We start from the raw sequence: 18,605 nt of genomic DNA on the forward strand, positions 1-18,605 counted from the left end.
TCCTTGATCATTCCTTCTGGGAACTTGTGCACAGGATTTGTGAAGCAGTACTCCTTTAACAAAACCTTCTGTGAACCTGCTGCCCCTCAGTGGCTGTGACCCTCCACTTCCCGTGGCCCTCCCCATGCGTTTTACTTGGGGTGACTGCATGTCCCAGCTAGTTCTACCCAGTCCTGGTCCATGCTCTTGTTCCACTTGAGTTATCCAATGCTCCCCTTAAGTCTCACAAGTCCCTACTTGCGCAACAAGCTGTATGGGCCGTAATTATGCTTTCCTTTATCACCTCCTTCTCCACCTAAGCAATTCATTTGTTGGGCTTTCATGTTACTGTGTCTGAGTCCCTGGATGGAACCACCCATGTCTCAATCATCTGCATCTCAGAGTTCAGCACAGTGACCAAAAAGAGTACAAAGTATGCCTCATATCTGCCAGTGAATTTAAGAACAAGCAAATCAAAGGACCTCTATGGTTTTTAAATTTTTAAAAAAGATTTTATTTATTTATTTATTTGAGAAAGAGAGAGAGAGAGCTTGAGAGCAGGGTGAGGGGCAGAGGGAGAAGCAGACTCCCTGCTGAGCAGGGAGCCCGACGAGACACTCGATTCCAGGACTCTGGGATCATGACCTGAGCTGCAGGCAGACGTTTAACCGACTGAGCCACCCAGGTGCCCTGAGATCTCTACTATTTATTCATAATAATAATTATTATTATCATTAATTGTTGTTGTTGTTGTTATTGGGTCTCTACAATTTAAAAAGTTCTTTAAAATGATTACGCTATTTGAGCATAATCTTTGGAGTTAGTGAACAGTCCAGTTGAACTACAAATGTTAAGTGTGCTCAGAGATGTCGACATGTCTAAGCTATCCAAAAAAACCTAGGCATTTTAAGAAGGCACATCTGACTGTCAGAGCTAAAAATTCTATCTGCTAAAGTTAGGATTGGAATTCAAAGTTTTGCCTTTTTTTTTTTTTGTACTATGACTGTTTTCCATGTTGTTTTCTTGAGATCTATTCTGTGTATTCCCTGCTATCATACACAGAAATGTCAGAAGTTCCATAAGGAAAGCGATTCTTGGGGGTTGTCAGTGCTAACTTTGGAAACTGACAGTGCTTTTACAGTTCATCTGAGGTTATCAAGAGCTTCTGATAAGGCCTGGAAAAGTCAGGATTGGTGGAGGATCAGTGTAAATTTGAGCAGACGGTGGAAACCTTTGTGGTTTGTGGATTGCTAGCCAAAGACCTGGAGTCCTGAGTGCAAGTTTATGGTCTGAATAATAATCATTTTTCTTATATAATGTATCATGAGCTAAGCTTCACACTGTAATTGTATTGAAAATCATGTTTACTGTGAACAACCAAAGAGTCTGAGTGGGACTAATTGTCTCAGGGTGAATAAATGGTTTCTCTTGTCGCTTTGAGCTGGGGCTTTCATGCCTGTGAGAAAACAGAGTCTGTGTCACGGGCCCACGCCAGAATCCTTCTCAGCTCACTTGGGGATTTGAGCTTGGAATCTTTTATTCAGTGGAGTCCTTGTTTTAGCTGGTTTGTTGACAAGCGACCAACATCCTTCAACTATGCCAGAATATGCCTCCAGAACTCTTTCTCAGAAAACAAGCTATGACAGCTGGGTCAGCAATTACGGGCCTGGTGGGAAGTCGGCCAGCACTGGCATTTCTCAGCCCCACTGGGAGGGAGGGGAGTGTGTGCTGGGTTTACCTTGACCTAAAAGGAGAGCTTTTTGAGCTATAGGACCTGCCCTTATCCTGAAGACTTTTGGGGTCCCCAAGCGGGCTCGCCTTCATATTCTAGAGAAATCTACCAATGTATAACCACCTTAACGAACCACAAATTGAATTGAACTGAATTCGAGATAATGAGGTCCTAAAAATTGATTTTGAGAAAGAGGAAGAATTTGTCCACTCTGGGAACTAAATATCTTAACAGTTGTGTTCTAGCCAGCATTGTGAATAAAATAAGAAATGCTGAAAGAAGAAATTGGGTAACTCCACTGGGGAGGGGTGGGATGGGTAGCCAGGACGGGAATGTGGACTGACCGAACAACACAGGTGAACTTTCTAAAAACCAGAGTTAGTTCTAAAAACCAGAACCGGCCATACACTTTCCCTACTTAAAATACTTTGACAGTTATTTCTCCATTGACCTCAGGGCCACATTGAAACCCATATTATATTTAACAGGATGCTCCATCATAAAAGCCCGGACCCTGTCCCCAGCCTCTGGATTCCCTATTGCCTGACAGTCTGTGGTTTAGCACAGAGCTTCTCAGACTTCGCTTGCATTAGAATCACCTAGACGGCTCAATACAACTCAGATTTCTGGGTCCTATGCCCAGAGTTTCTGATTCCACACGCCTGTGGTGAGGTCTGAAAACCTGAAACTCCTCACAAGCTTCTGGGGATACCAAGGCTGCTGGTGCAGAGAGCACACTTCTAGAGCCAGTCTGCCAACAAACCTGAATCCTTGCAGATCCTAGATCTGACCCCATGTCCTCTCCGTGCCTCAAACAGGTGGCTCCTTCCCTCTGCTGGCAATACCCTGTCCTCACACCTCGCCTGCTTGATTTTCACTCACCCCTTAGGACTCAAGAGAAGCATTATCTCTTCTTAGAGAGGGCTAGGCACCCCTCCTTTGGGAATCCCCAGCATACAGTGCTCACCCTCTTCAATCACAGGGATGTGTGATTGTGTGTTTGCTGTCTCTAGCAGAGCCCTCGGGAGAAGGGACTTCTATAGAGTTTATCACTGTCTACCTGTGCTGAACATGGGCATTGCCATGTTGAGGGGACTCAACAAAGTTTTGAATACAAGCATGTCTTACTGAAACGAGACCACAGAAATAGACTAGGATGGGGGTTTGCGCTTAGTGGAGACAGCGAGGGTGGGGAGGGCAATGCATGTCTACCCTAAAAAGTCTCTCAGATGTTTGTGTGGTTTCCCTGGCCCTCTGAGGAAGAGCACTGCTCTGAGTAAACTTGGTCTCTGAGTGAAAGAGGAAGTGCAGAAGAGCAGGGACCACAGGGAAATTCATATCAACTTTTAAGGAAAAGAAATTTCCTACGTAACATTACCCTCCTTTTAAATTGACATCTCCTGCATCTCTGGATGGCTCAGTCATTTAAGCATCTGCCTTTGGCTTAGGTCATGATCCTGGAGTCCTGGGATCAAGTCCCATATCAGGCTCCCTGCCCATCTAGGAGTCTGCTTCTCCCTCTCCCTGTGCCCCTCCCCCTGCTCATGCTCTCTCTAGCGTACGCACACTCTCTCTCAGATAAATAAACTAAATCCTTAAAAAACTGGCATCTCTTTTCTTATATACACATTCCCACATACATACATCCTCCCCAGTGCAAGCTTGATGCTGAGTGTACAAAGTCGCGTACATTCTCGTTAGGTATGAGATGTAAATTTCATGTAGTTCTTACACCAACCCCCCACTTTCAAGAGAAACATTGATGGGAACCAGCTGTGTCACACAACTCATTCCCATGTGTATGCCTTTGGGCAAGGTACATAATCTTTCTGTGCTTTGGCTTCCCCATGTTACAAATGAGAAAAAATACAGACCTCGCAGGGCTGTTAAGAGCATTAAATCAAGCAATATGTGCTAATTTGTTCCTTTTTTCCCCTAGAGAATGGATTACTTCATCCAGAATAAGAAATCTCTATGGGTGGCGTAGAAAGGCAGCGATAAAGAACAAGGAAGATATATTTAGTTTTGTCAGTTACTTTCTTAGTGCCCTTAAAACTATATTCTGAGGTGATTATACACTTTTCCACCTGCCAGTAGGGGCCTATCTCTACACACCTTCCAACACACTCTGTTTTACTTCTTTTCTTTTTTTTTTCTTTTTTCTTTTCTCTTATTTTTCCCTTTCTTGGTATTTTTAAAGAGAATCTTCTTTCAAGTTGCTTGTAAGACATGAAGGAAGGTGTTCATGTCCATAACCAGATCCCACACCGCAAACTAAGTCCTGAAAGTGCTGAACAAGAGAGTCAGGACGAAGCGGTTACAATAAGATCTAAAAAGGAAAAAGCAGCATATAATAGAATTGTTTTTCTTAACAGCCACAGTTTAAAGATATTGGCCTTTATTATTTTCATTTGAAATCTGCTTATCCAAGTGAAGCTGGGAATGCTGGGTACTTCACACAGCTCCATGCCGGGAGGAAGTATTAAGTATTTGGCTGGGGAAGGTTTTAATTTTTCTGTAAACCTCTTTTTCTTTTTTCTTTTTTAACCCCTTGTTTCTCCTTCCAAGAAATGGTTGATGCATTTTGGGTGTGACCCATATTGCAAAGGTTCAGGGTGTTTGCCTGAGTTCTCTTAGATTGGCGAAGTATTTCTCTCATTAGCTGTTGGTAGTCTAGGAGGAAAGCTTCTACTCTCCATCAGGTCAATTCTGTGCTTTCTAAAGGGGGCCTCTCACCTCTGCACCAGTGAGCATGTGTATGTGGGTCATGTAGGCATCACGTGCCATGGGGCTGAGTGTTTGCCTCCAGGGAAATGAATGCTCTGAGTGTGATTCTGCAGCCAGGCTCTTAAAAGGTGTGGGCAAGTGATGTGACAGGAAGTCAGGGGACAATTGGCAGTATTACCTTTGGGCACAGGTTCCTTACTGGGTCGCTAAGTCATTTCACAGGTGTTTCTGGGCAGCATAATGTTCTGGGTCCAGTGCTGGGCTCTGAATTAATGAGGTGGGTAATACACATCTGGCCCCTGCCCTCATGAGATGCGCTGTCATGCTGGAGAGCTGGACTATAAACACATCAGGAAACAACCAAGAATCAAATTCCAGTTGGGAGGTGAATTATGAGTTAAGTAGCAGGGTGTTTAGGGGAGACTAGCTAATGGGAGGAACCTGTTAGGAAAGGCCAACCACCTGCCTGAAAACTGAACATCAGAGCCTCATGCGAGAGAGGGGCAGCCTTCATGAAAGTGCGCAGTGCACGCAGAACAGGTTAGGTCAGTTGGGACAGGTTGGAATCCAGGTTCTGCCACTTGCTAACTTCATACTTCTTTACCTCTTTGAACCACAGTTTCTTCATTTGAAAAATTGGAATAATAGTATATTCCTCATAGGTTGATTGAAATTAAGCAAGTTCACATGTGGAAAACAACAGCAACATTTACACCATTACAGGGCCCCTGTTATGTGTTCTGCATATGTTACCCGGATTAACCCCCGTGTTGCACATGCGCACACATTGAAAGTACATCCTGCATAAAGAGGAGTCAGGGTTGGGGAGGGAAGTAAAAGATGAAGTGGAAAATCAGGAAGGCCAGATCTTGAGAGCTCTGAGAGAGAGAATTTAAAGGGAGTGTAAAGGGAGTTCACTGAAGGGCTTTAGCGAAGGTGATGTGTGATGTTACTTGTGTATTTATGAGGATGAGAGAATGGGTCAAAGGGAGGTAGCAAACATTGAATCAAGGAGGGCAGTTACAAGGCTATTTTAAGAATGTGACAAGTGATGATGTAGACTTGAATGCATACCTGCTCAGTGTGGTATGACAGACACCAAATCAAACCATATTCTTCATATCATCTTTATACTGTAATGCACAAATCTTTACCACTGTAGTAATGCCTTTGGATTAATGATGGATGGGGGGGGGTGTGAAATACTGAGTGATTCTACATTTCCAGGTATGGTTTTTGTAATTCTCACCATGACTTCGTAGGGTGAGCTTCTCTTAGCTCCATTGCACGGAAGGAAGATTGAAGCCCAAAGAAGTCAAGAAAGTTGCCACAAGTCCTCCAGCTAGTAAATAGCAAGACCATAATGGAAACCTGGGGCAGTTAGACTTCAACAATGTTTTTCTTTGTTTCTGTTTGTTGACTACTCTGTTAACTTTAGGCTTCATGGCAATATGGAGATGTATTTTCTTGGAGATAACCTAGGTTATCAACACTCCATCAAGTAAGTTACTAGACTAGCTAGTCATTTGAGGGAAAGAAATGTAGGTCATTAATGCCATGATGGATCAGAAGAGAGGGGTGTAAGGCCCTGGAGTGGAGAGAAGAAGAGCCTGGGCACTGTATGCTGAGATATAAGGCGTGAGGTGTGTCTTCAAAGCAATAACACATTTCGTGTTTATTCATGAAAGCATTTGTCCCACACTCATAGACAATATAGTGTTTCAGCTTTCTGTTTCCATAGCACTGGGTGTGCCCTCTGTTTTTAGCTCATAAGTCATATTATCTTGGCTGTCCATAAATAGTATGTGTCATGTCCACTCACTCAACACCAAAGCTTCTAAGGATCCAGTTCCTAACCCAGAGTCTGGTGCAATAACAGAAAGAAACAGTCAGAAGAGAACATAGATTCATAATGTATGCACCCTATACACACAAAGAATTTCAACTAGAGTGTGAGAAGCTGAAATATGGCAGAAAAGGGATGTTGGGGCACTCTTGGCATCCCCTGGGCAATAATCCATTGAATAAAAAAGTGGAATTGCACCATTTTGGGTGAGAAGGTGGAGTGTCAGCTACCAGATTGCACTGGTTAGCAACTCAAGTCCCTCCGGCTGTCACAATCACTACTAATACCCCCACCATCTATTATCGATTTAACACAAACAATGTGCCAGACATGATGGCATCACTTTGTATGTCTTATCACTTTAAATGTGTCAGCAGACTTAAGTCTTACCACAGTCTTCTCTAAAGGATGTTAATTACCCCATTTTACGGATGAGGAAATCAAGTCTCAGAGAGAGAGTTGCCCAAAGTGAATCAGCTAACAGGCTATGACTACTATAGTTTAAAATCCATGACCTTATCTATATTATGACCCACATTATTCCATGACTGATCACACGTTGTTGTCTGTAGCCTCCATTTGGTTGGATAGGAGTTGAATTAGGGGACATGTGTAGGAATAGTGATTGGATGGTATGGGAGGGGTCTAAGGGAGGTGGGAATTGGTGAAAACCTCTCTGTATCTGGATTATTTCATTTTTGAGTCTAGAGAGTCATTAGCAACCTTTTGGTTAAAATCGCTTTGTTCCATAGGAATAAATTGTGAAATTTCACTTTAAAACTAATTACAGTAAAAGTATGATTTCATTTTTACTTTCATTTCAGAATTTTGGTTTTACCAAGAATGTTTCAATTTGGGCAGCTTGAACTTGGCCAAAATAATATACTTAATTTATCATTGTGTATGTTCAAGCTGAGCATTTTAATTTCTTGGTGAATACTGAAAAACTGAGTTTTTCTGAGTACTTGATTTCAAATAAGACTAATCCCACCCCCTCCATACACCCATTCACCACTGTCCCACCCACATAAGATGGTATATAATGAATCTGTTTCAAGTTATATTAAATAGCCTTACATTTTTTTCTATTGTAAAAAATAATAAAAGTTCTTTGTAGAAGTTTTTATAATTAAAAATAATGGGAGAAATAATATGAAAATAACATAGAACACCTCCTAAATAGAGTGTCTATTAACTGACTTGTAAAGGCTTTGTTTTTTTAGAGCAGTTTTATATTCACAGAAAAATTAGGTCTGCAGATTTCCTACATACCCCCTGCTTCCATATGCAGAACCTTCCTTATTATCAGCATCCCCCACCAGAGTGGAAAATTTACTACAACTGATTAACCTACACTGACGTATCATAATCACCTGAAGTTAGTAATTTACATTATGGTTCACTATTGATGTGTATATTCTATGCGGCTGGACAAATGTATAATGACATGGTATTTTCATCATTATAGTATGATACAGAGTCTTTTCAATGCCCTAGAAATCCTCTGTACTCCATCAGTTCATCCTTCCCTTCCCCAACTCAGGCAACAACTGATCTTTTTACTGTCCCCATGATTTTGCCTTTTCCAGGACGTTGTGTCGTTGGAATCAAACAGTAGCCTTTTCAGATTGGTTTCTTTCACTTGGTAATATACATTTAAGTTTTGTTCATGTATTTTCATGGCTTGCTAGCTCATTTCTTTTTAGTGCTGAATAATATTCCACTGTCTTGATGTACCAGTTTATTTATACATCCACCTACTAAAGGACATCTTGGTTGCTTCCAAGATTTGGCAATTATGAATAAAGCTGTTATAAACACCCATGTGCAGATTCTTGTGTGAACATAAGTTTTCAACTTCTTTGTGTAAATACCAAGCAGTGAGGTTGCTGGATAGTATGATAAGAGTATGTTTAGTTTTGTAAGAAACCACCAAATTGTCTTCCAAAGCGGCTGCTTCATTTTGCATCCCTACCATGAATGAATGAGAGTTCCTCTTGTTCCACACCCTCACCATCATTTCTCGTTGTCAGTGTTCCATATTTAGGCCATTCTAATCGCAGTACAGTGGTATCCCTTATTGTTTTAATTTGCATTTTCTTAAGAACATGTGATGTGGAACATCTTTTCATATACTTATTTGACATCTCTATATATTCTCTGGTGAGGTGAGAATTTCTGTTAATATTTTGGCATATAATTTTCTTTTTTCTTTTTTTTTTTTTAGATTTTATTTATTTATTTGACAGAGAGAGAGACAGCCAGCGAGAGAGGGAACACAAGCAGGGGGTGTGGGAGAGGGAGAAGCAGGCTCCCAGCAGAGGAGCCTGATGCGGGGCTCGATCCCAGAACGCCGGGATCATGCCCTGAGCCGAAGGCAGACACTTAAGCGCTGTGCCACCCAGGCACTCCAAATTTTCTGATATGTTTATACATATCCACTAAATAAGTTGATTTAGATCATGATTATTTGACTTTCTCTTTTTTTGCTTAATAATATTAATTATAATTATATGTATTATAATTCAATTATAATAATTGGCCATCTTTATATATAAAAAATCAAATTATATATATCACTAACACAAGATAAGGCAGGGATGGTAAGGATGCCATGTATGTGCCCTCCCTATACAAACAGCAGTCTTCCTTTACTGCACGTTCTTTTCCACTGAACTCAGAGGAGGCCTCAGAATCTTTCTCAACAAAGGTTCTATGAAGATAGTACTATTCAGTTAGATGTGGAATAATAGACCACATTTTTCATGTCTAACCTTGAACCTGAGATGAGGGTATCGAGTGGCTTCAACTATCAGAAGCAAATTAATAATGACAATGAATCATGACAGATTATTACTACCAGGCATCTGACACCATAGAGCCTGACATAGGTACTTGTGGTATTCTTACCCTGTCCCCTCTAGCAAAATATGACATATCACTAATGAGGGGTTTTACTTCCAGGCTAATGATCAGTTCACTTTGACTCCGTGTGTGATACTTGCTTGTGAATGAATAATCCCCCTGAGTCTAATTAGGTTGGGTCTATTCTGTATGCTTTCTGTTGATAAGCGACCTTCCAAATGTCAAGAACATTCCTATACATTGGAGAACAACTAAGATGAGAAGCAGAAAGAACAATTTTGAGGATATGCACTAATCTCTCTCTCCCTCTCTATCTCTCCCCGTTCCCAGAGTCAGATGTTGCTGACTTTGATGGCCGAAGCTCCCTTCTGTATAGGTTCAATCAGAAGCTGATGAGCACTCTCAAAGATGTGATCTCTCTGAAGTTCAAGAGCATGCAAGGAGATGGAGTTCTGTTCCATGGAGAAGGTCAACGTGGAGACCACATCACCCTGGAGCTCCAGAAGGGGAGGCTCGCCCTGCATCTCAGCTTGGGTAGGGTCAGGCTTTGTTCCTTTCCATGTTGAGCTATCAGGAACCCTATTCTGTGGGTGGCCACAGTTTCTTATTGCCCTTGTATGTCAGGTGGAAGTCACTGGAATACAATCTAAGTGACATTTTCCCCCTTTACATATTGGGGAAGAAAAAATAAACATTTTGTGAAAGAGTTAAGCCATAGAAAGCATTCTTTGAAACAAGATAATATTGGTAGGTAGGGATCACTACAAGCTCATTGGTATATATATTTACTTATATTAAATATATATATTTACTTATATTAAATATATATACTTACTTATCTATCTATATTTATCTATCTACCTATTTATATATATAAATACATATATATTTACTTATGTATACTTATATATAAATATATATATATATTTACTTATCTATCTACTTATTTATCTGTTTATCTCTTTTAATACTATTTAACTTGAGCAAGTTTAACACACATGCACACATATTTTAATGAAGCTTGCTCACAATCTATTCTGATTGATACATTTATGAAAGTTCAGTCCCAAGGGAAAAATGGAGAAGAAATATTTTAATTTAGTTTTGTTTTTATTTATTTATTACTATTACTACTACTATGATGATGATGATGATGATTTTAGTTAAGGAGAGAGAGGGTCATATGTATAGTGGAAAGTCTAAGTTTTTGGGCATTCCCATGTCTTGGTAAGGGAAACACTGTTTCCTTTAAGTGCCCTGGCTGTGCCAGGGGGAGCTCTGACTTGACAAATGCCAGCTAAATTAGTACAATGTCCTGCCTCCTGTGTATTTAGGACACCATCCTCCCCCTGTGGGTTGGCATCTAGCATGGCCTGCTTCACCACAGGTAGGCCATCATTGTAATTTCCTTGTAATCAATTTCCTATCCCAGGGAAAGAGAGAGAAGGGCTCAGCCTCCTTTGTATGCTCAAAGGTAGTTTTGAAGGAAGAGTGAACCAAGCGCTGAGGGCAGGGAGCAGAATTCCCAAAGGTGCAAAGGCAAACCAAAAAGTTCTTCCATAGAAAAAGAAACAAAAGAGAGAGAGAGAGAGAGAGAGAGAGAACTCAAGTTGAATAAAAAGGAGTGCCATTCTTTATGAGAATGATTCCCTGCCTTTCACTGATATTTGTTAGTATTAGGGGTGAATATTGTACTTGTGGAAGAGAATTGCCACTACGTATTTGCTATCAAAGTAAAGAAGGACAATCGGCAGAACTCAGTTTGTAAGTTTAAGTTTTTTCCCAGTTTAACTGGGAAGGAGCTCAGATAAATACATTTTCACAATTAGAAGGAGAGACATAAAAATGAAGTTTAGTGTGGACTCACCTCAAAAGCCAAACAACATAAGTCTTTATTTTGAGGCATTTCTGAGAATCTTCTTAGCCGCCATGGTGAATATTGGCAGGGAGAACATCTGGAATCCCAAGTTTAATTTATAAAATTGACATCTAATGCATTAGATTAAGTATACACCAAAGGCATATTTAGAAGCAGAATTTTACCCAGAAGAGAGCAGTAAGAGGATTTGCTAGTAACATAACTAATTGTATTAACATAACTAAAGAAGAAACTTATCAATGAATTATCTGAAGGGCAAGCAAACAAATATTCAGCAAAAATGCATCAGTTCATTAGCTGGTCTTTAATTTTCAGGAAGGGGATATGGATGAATGGAGTGCAGTCCTGCAACTGCATATGGCTCAGAGAGCATTGTGCCTTGTGAGTGAAGTTACGCTTACTTGTCAATAGCAGAGCAGGTGTCTTCTACTAGTAACACTGTATCTGCCAGTGACAGCCATTTATATTCCCAAGGAGATATGCCATTCCCCTTCCAAAGCTCTGCTCCAACATGCGCAATCCAATGTTGTAAACCAGTCTCACTCACGGTATTGCATGATGGAAAGGTGGAGGTGTGGTAATACAACAAATCTATCTTAATTGCAGACATGTGCTAGCTATTTGTTATGGAGAAAGTTGCACAACCCAGAAGACTCTGTTTACTTATGTATAATCTGGGGCTAAGGAATAACTGTCTTGCAGAGCATAGACATGAAAACCAAAAATAATATAAATGAATATTCTATGTCAGTAAGTAAACATAATGAAGTATCAAAAAGAGAAGCTCTTAATATTCCTCATTTATTCAACAAACAATAACTGAATGTCCTGTACTCTGTGCTATGCCAGTCTTCCTGAAAAGAAATGGTATATGAAATGACTAGAACCTGTTCCTTGTTGTGATACATGGAAAAGAAAAGTCTTCCCCCCCCCCCAGATTCCATGTTCCCTGTATTTCTAATCATGGTGGTGACAAAACCTCATTTAGTGAATGATTCAGTATTAAGAATATGTTATTTCAGTATTCTGCATAGTTTGAGAATTTTTTCATCTTTTTCATCTGCTTGGAAAGTGAAATCCTGTGGATTTGAGTGTTCCCTGTACTTACTTGTTTGACGTAGCCACCTAGGTTTCTTGTAAATTAGTACAAATCTTCACTTTTCTTCTCTAGAGTGATGCTGCCACATATCAGTTCTTTAGCCCTTCATATCTCAGAAATAGCCAGCAGATCTCTGAAAGCGCTAAGTTAAGGAGAAAGGAGGATGATAGTTGCTTTGATTTTCTCATAATAGAAAATCTGTAATGTAGGTTGTGCAAGGAAAGACAAAATTTGTTCATTGCTGTAGCTCCAGAAGTTAGGAAAGCACCTGCCTAATGTAGGCACTTAAGTTAAAATAAGTACAATGGAAAAAGGGGTTTCCATCTCAAATATCAGGGCCTGACATATTATACATTGTTAACTTTGGGCTTGCTCATCCCCAAGACTGTGCTCCTGGCTTCCCCATGAGCCTCTCTCTCTCTCCTATGATGAGGCCCTGATATTTACAGAATACCCACAATGTGCTAGTATCCTATCCAATCCTCAAAACAGCCCAGTTGGCTAAGTAAATATTAGCCCCAAATTACCTATAAGGAATATTAGGCTCAAAAAGGATAAACCATGTCTTCAATTTACACAGCTAGCTATTAGGTATGGCCACTATTAAAATGTAGTTATATCTAATCATTTTTTACTATTTTCTTCAGATTATAAAATATATGTCAATTTTAGAAAACCTGAAAAAAAAAGTAATTATATTTAAGGAAAAGAAAAAATGTCACCTGAAATCCTACAATTTGGTCATCTCTCTTATTGATATTTTTGTATATTTTTCAAATGTTTTTCTTAATTATTTACATGAAATTTTACATATTATACAAAATTCATGTTCTTTCCATGTTGCCACCCAGCTTCCAAAATGGAAAGATCTCATATTATCCCTGATCATGTGTATCTTTTTAAAAAATTTTATTTAAAATCAATTAATTAACATATAGTGTATTATTAGTTTCAGAGGTAAGAGTTTAGTGATTCATCAGTTGTGTATGACACCCAGTGCTCATTACATCAAGTGCTTCCTTAATGCCCATCACCCAGTTACCCCATACCCCCACCACCTCCCCTCCAGCAACCCTCTGTTTGTTTTCTAGAATTAAGAGTCTGTTATGGCTTGTTTCCCTCTAGGATTTTGTCTTATTTTATTTTTCCTTCCCTTCCCCTATGTTTATCTGTTTTGTTTCCTAAATTCCATGTATGAGTGAAATTGTATGATAATTGTCTTTCTCTGATTGGGTTGTGCTTATCTTTTAATTTTTTGAATTTTTTTTCAAGAAGTTACTCAATAATGGAAGGGAAAAAGAGAGGAAGAAATGGATGTGAAAAGGAGGGGAGGGAGAGGGAGAGAGAGGCAGAGAGGGAGGGAGGGAAGAAGGAGGGAGGGAAAGACAGAAAGAGAGAGAGAGAGGAAGGGAAGGGAGGGGAGAGCTCGGAGAGGGAGAAGGAGAGGGCGGGAGGGAGGAAAGGGAGGAGGAGGGAGAGCGAAGGAAGGAGGGAGGAAGAATCTGAGAATCCAAGTTAGTGGGCTAAAGGATGGTGTTAGGCCAATGAAGAGGTAGTTTTTCCCTTCCCACATCCCATGGACACTCCAGCATGCATCCTTTAGCGACAGTGTGCGTCCCTTATATAATCTGACTTTACAATTCAGCAATTCAGGATAGGAGTGGAGGGGTTCAGCACCATGGCCAGTTGCCAAGGCTGGCCTTTGGATCCACTTTGGCTGTGGTTCTTTTTACGTGATACTCTTTGCTGTCTGATTCATTGCCAATTACCCCTACTGTGGCTGACTTGGACAGGTCAGTTCTATGGTGAAATTGACCTAGGTTATTCCCATTTAATTAATTTCTTAGGGAAGGGGCGCCTGGGTGGCACAGCGGTTAAGCGTCTGCCTTCAGCTCAGGGCGTGATCCCAGCGTTCTGGGATCGAGTCCCACATCAGGCTCCTCCGTTATGAGCCTGCTTCTTCCTCTCCCACTCCCCCTGCTTGTGTTCCCTCTCTCGCTGGCTGTCTCTGTCAAATAAATAAATAAAATCTTTAAAAAAATTAATTTCTTAGGGAAGAGCAATGATTTTTTTTTCTTAGCAGTACTAATGGGGAAGAGATTTCTTCTTTCAGTCATTCCTCTTCTCACTTTGTACACATCTCATTCACACCACTTAGGGCTGTCTGCCCTCTGCAGAATTCCAATGGCACTAACCCATACATGCAGGTGGGAGAATCAAAGAGCAGATATTACATGACTGAGAAAGTGTTGTAAGAACTAAGCAAGACATCAATAGTACATGTAGGTCATGCATCCTTGTGAGAGTTCAGTGCCTTTGAACTGAGGCAGAATGTGCAATTGCAATGAGTACAGCTGTAGTAAAGTGAGAATCTAGAAATAGCATAAACACATGCACAGCAATGCCCACAGGGAGACAAGCATAGGGTGCAGAGGCCAAAGTAGTTGAATGAATAATCAACTCATTGTGATATCATGAGATATTGGTGAAAGATCTGCACATTCTCCAAAAAGTCAAATGGACATTAGCTCTTTTGAAATCTAGACATTTGAATAAGCCAATGCACACATATTTATAAAATGTTTAACATGTTTCTGAGTTCGTACTGAATACTATGGAAGATATTTTAAGTGTTGCTGTTTTTTGAGAGCCTACACTTGAACACTATACTAGATATATTAAATATGTATTCCATTTAAAATCACATGGCAGTCCTACAAACTATATCCAAACCCACTTTACAGATGAAGGAACTGATGGTCAGTGATGTGCAGTCAGTTTCCCAAGATCTCATAATTCCATTATTGTTGACCTGAGGTTGGAACCCACTCCAGTCCTACCCCAGTGTCCTGACATTAATGATTAAAATGTTCTAAACCTTTATAAAACAATTGCAGTTTAAATATCATGAAGTCAATGTTCATGGTTAAATTATGACAACGGAGGGATCAGGGTGGGGAAGAGGAGCCCAGAAAGGCTTTATGGATGAACCCTGACTTATCTGGACATTTTATTATAAAAAGTGTAGGAATGAAGGTGTTTCAAAGTGTCAGAGGGTCAAGGTACACCCCATTTTTCATAAATTTTGTCATTAATGTAATAGGAATTTATTGAACAAGTACATTAAGTCAGGTGCTGAGCTAGCCACAGATGGTTAAAAGTTGTATTTACCAGTCCCTATTTTCAGGGAGTTCTCAACCTGGTAAAATAATTATTTCTATTTACATTTTAATTTTGTAATATTAATTTGAAGCATATGATTTTATATTATCAAAACCATATACCATAACTGTATTGAGATAGCATTTTTTTAAGGTAGTGAAGTCACAGAAGATGGATACAAATCAGAGGCTGGACTTTAGCAAACACCCTAAATCTGGAGAATGTTTTATTGAATGAAATTTAGAGATTTCTTAACAACTAAAGACCTATGTTTCATTGCTTTAGTGATACATAAAGATATGCTCTGGTTTGAGTGTCAAACCCACTGGAATCATGTTGCTTGCAATTAGTTTCTTACTTTTTTTCAGAAAGTCTCACTTGGGCACACAGGAGAATATTCATTAGCCCTGCATCTTTCCAAGCAAAGGTCTTTACAATACTGGATAACCTATGGAGTTGATTAATTTGCCTTCTTATGCTATAGCTTATGCTTCCCCCTTAGCATTGCCCCATTTTTCTTTTCCACAACTCTCTGCTTTCCATCCATCAAATTCTTTCATGAGACTCTTCATTCCTGCTAAGCTAAGCTACATAACTTCCATGTGTGTATGGTGGGATGCAGATATTCAGAAGGTAAGAAATGAGGGTGAATGGGAGTATCATTTTTTCCCAAAAAGGTAGTGGTGAGAATATTAATGTTGGAGTCAGATAGAGCTTGGTTGTCCCCCTAATTCTTTGTGTTCTTGAGTAAGTCATGTGGCTTCTTTGACACAGCACTTTTTGAAGGGTTTTGTTCAGGAAGAATTGAAACAACATATATAAAGTGCTCACTTTATGTGAGAAGCTTATTAATATAAGTGAATACCAATATTGATAATCTGAAAAATTAGAAGTGGAAAGGTCCGTTCTGAAGGTCAGATGTGGGCAGGCTTTGGGAACTTCCATATGAGTGCCCACCTATTTCATTGATAGTAAATGAAGCCCTCTCCACAAGTGACTTTTTGCTGAAATACAGTCTTAAACAAGAGTTCCCATTCCCTTTTTTCAGGCTATCTGAAGTTCAAAGATTGTGAAAGTTAAAGTGACATCCATGTTTGAAGTGTTAAGATAAGACCAAGCAAGAAGATCTAATCAAAGAAGACTTTTGGGTGAAAACACTGTGATATGTATGCCCTTAGATGGAAGATGTTAGTTTTAAGGGTGAAGAAATTGACATGCTTATCCACAGTGTTTTGGTGGGGGAGAAAGATGAAAAATTAAGTTAGAAATATTTTGGAAATGTTTCAAGCTTCCCGTAAAAATTATTACTTGCTTTAGGGCCTTGAGCAGTATTTTACATTGTTCCATTTTAACTATATCTCAAACCACATGAAAACACGTTTTTATTCAATTAGTAAAATGTTGTTTTTTTTCCATAACGTGTTCCTGACTGAAAAGGTAGCTTCTGCATATTTTTGTCTCTGACCTCTACAGTTGCTCATGGGAAATTTTATCTTGCCTTAAGAAATTGGAAACTAGTTAGAGCTAGTAGTTGGACATCACTTGCCACTGAGGTAAAACTGGAGTTATATATGTCCGATTAAAGAGTTTGATAATCTCTCAAGAATTAAGTTTTTCTTAATTTCTGATAATGAACATTTCTAGTAAGATAGAACATTTCCTAGAACTAACCTTCTTCTTTCTTCATAGTAACACCCCTACTGTAGCTACAACTGAAGACATCCTTCTTGATTAATTTCAGAAATTCCCTGTTTCCGTACTTGTTTAAGCAAACTGATTTTCACTCAATTTGTTTTAATACAAGATTTCTAGTGTTACCATGGGGTAATTGATGGAGGAGTGGGTGAAATTTCATTCACATCTGCCGTTTTGTTGTTGTTGTTGTTGTTGTTGTTGTTGTTGTTAATTAAAAAGTAACTTGTACTGGAAGGGAGAGTCCATCATTTACACATCTCTCGTATCTAGTTTTCAGTGAACCAACTATGCAGGATAAGGAATTTGTTTTTAATGAAGTTTATTTATTTTTCCCATTATGAAAGATAGTTATGTCCACTATAAATACAGAGAAAGCAAAAAAGAAAAAAGAAAATCAAAGCTTCTGTTAATATTTTAGTAAATGCATTCTTTGGGTTATTCTCACATAGTGCTTATCTGTTTCTTTTCCAAAGTTGTGATTTAGTTTTTATATGTACTTTTCTCTCCTGCCTTTATATATCTTAAATCAGGAAGGTGTAAACTATTGAATATCCCTTTTATTAGATGTTACCTTTTAATTTTATCAAAAAATGAAAGTCGCTACTGAGTATACTTTTGAAATAATATAAGTACTTTATAAGTATTATTTAGATGTCTAGGGAACATTCTATCTGCTGATTCTGCCTGCTTATTCAGAATTTTAATTTTTTTCTCTCTTTCCAAATGTTTGGACTTTACCTCCAATTTTTAAATTATTAGACATTTTGGGGAAAAAAATCACCATATTTCAGTTTGTTTTCTTAGAAGAGATTTCCAGAATGCTGGTTACTAGATAAAATGTTATAAACAATTTTTTAGTCCCTCAATACTTATTGATTTATGTTTTTTTAAAAAAATGGGAGGATTTTATTTTGCATTATTTTGGAGGCAATAAAAAAGACTTGGCTAAGTAAGTCAGTAATGTAAAGAAGGAACAATATTAATTCATTTTTGAGGGAAGGTCAACAAATTTCCATAAATATTCATGAAAATTTCATAACCTATTTTGCATGAGAAGATAAGTGTGTTAATTAAGGCTCATGTTTTCATTAGATGCAGTAAGAGGGAAGTAGCTGCCTTTTATTTAAGAAGGTACACACTTTTATTCCTCTGAATCTTAGAATTATCAGTGGGATTATTGGATGGAATAGCAAACTTGCTGAGGCAAGATTAGAGTGTGGGAGAGGAAGGTCGACTTTAACCTTGATGAGGATGTGGATGGGGTTATGAATGCTGACTCTGCTTCCTCCTGCCCAAATGTTCTGAGGCATGAAGAGTATGGTGATAACGGTGGCAGTGAACGGCAGTAGAATATGGGGGCAGCAGTCAACTTGGAAATTTAGAGCTTGAAGTTTCAGGATTTAAAGATACCAGTATGCATGTGTGCAGAACCTCAATCTGATCAACGTAACAAATCAAATCATCCGATTTAGTAGTGTTTCTTATTACATTTGAAAGTTATACACCGGGTTAACTTAACGAAATCACCCAAGGATTTAAAAACAATGGACTTGGGACAGGTAGTTAGCCATTTAAAGAGATAAAATAAGGGAAGAACTCTACCTTATGTCATATACCAGAA

The 18,605-nt window shown here is 39.1% G+C and overlaps 1 protein-coding gene across 2 annotated transcripts in view; it reads left to right on the forward strand.

Annotated features, from left to right (window-relative positions):
• CNTNAP5 (contactin associated protein family member 5) overlaps window positions 1-18,605 on the forward strand; it is a 772,957-nt gene that overhangs the window by 342,455 nt on the left and 411,897 nt on the right. For both annotated transcript variants that reach the window (XM_040619104.1, XM_008686098.2), the window contains exon 5: window positions 9,480-9,683. In XM_040619104.1, the coding sequence (XP_040475038.1) occupies window positions 9,480-9,683 (204 nt within the window). The remainder of the gene's footprint in view (window positions 1-9,479; window positions 9,684-18,605) is intronic.

Source organism: Ursus maritimus, unplaced genomic scaffold (assembly GCF_017311325.1).
Source record: "Ursus maritimus isolate PB19 unplaced genomic scaffold, ASM1731132v1 scaffold_1, whole genome shotgun sequence".
NCBI classification, from domain to species: Eukaryota; Metazoa; Chordata; class Mammalia; order Carnivora; family Ursidae; genus Ursus; species Ursus maritimus.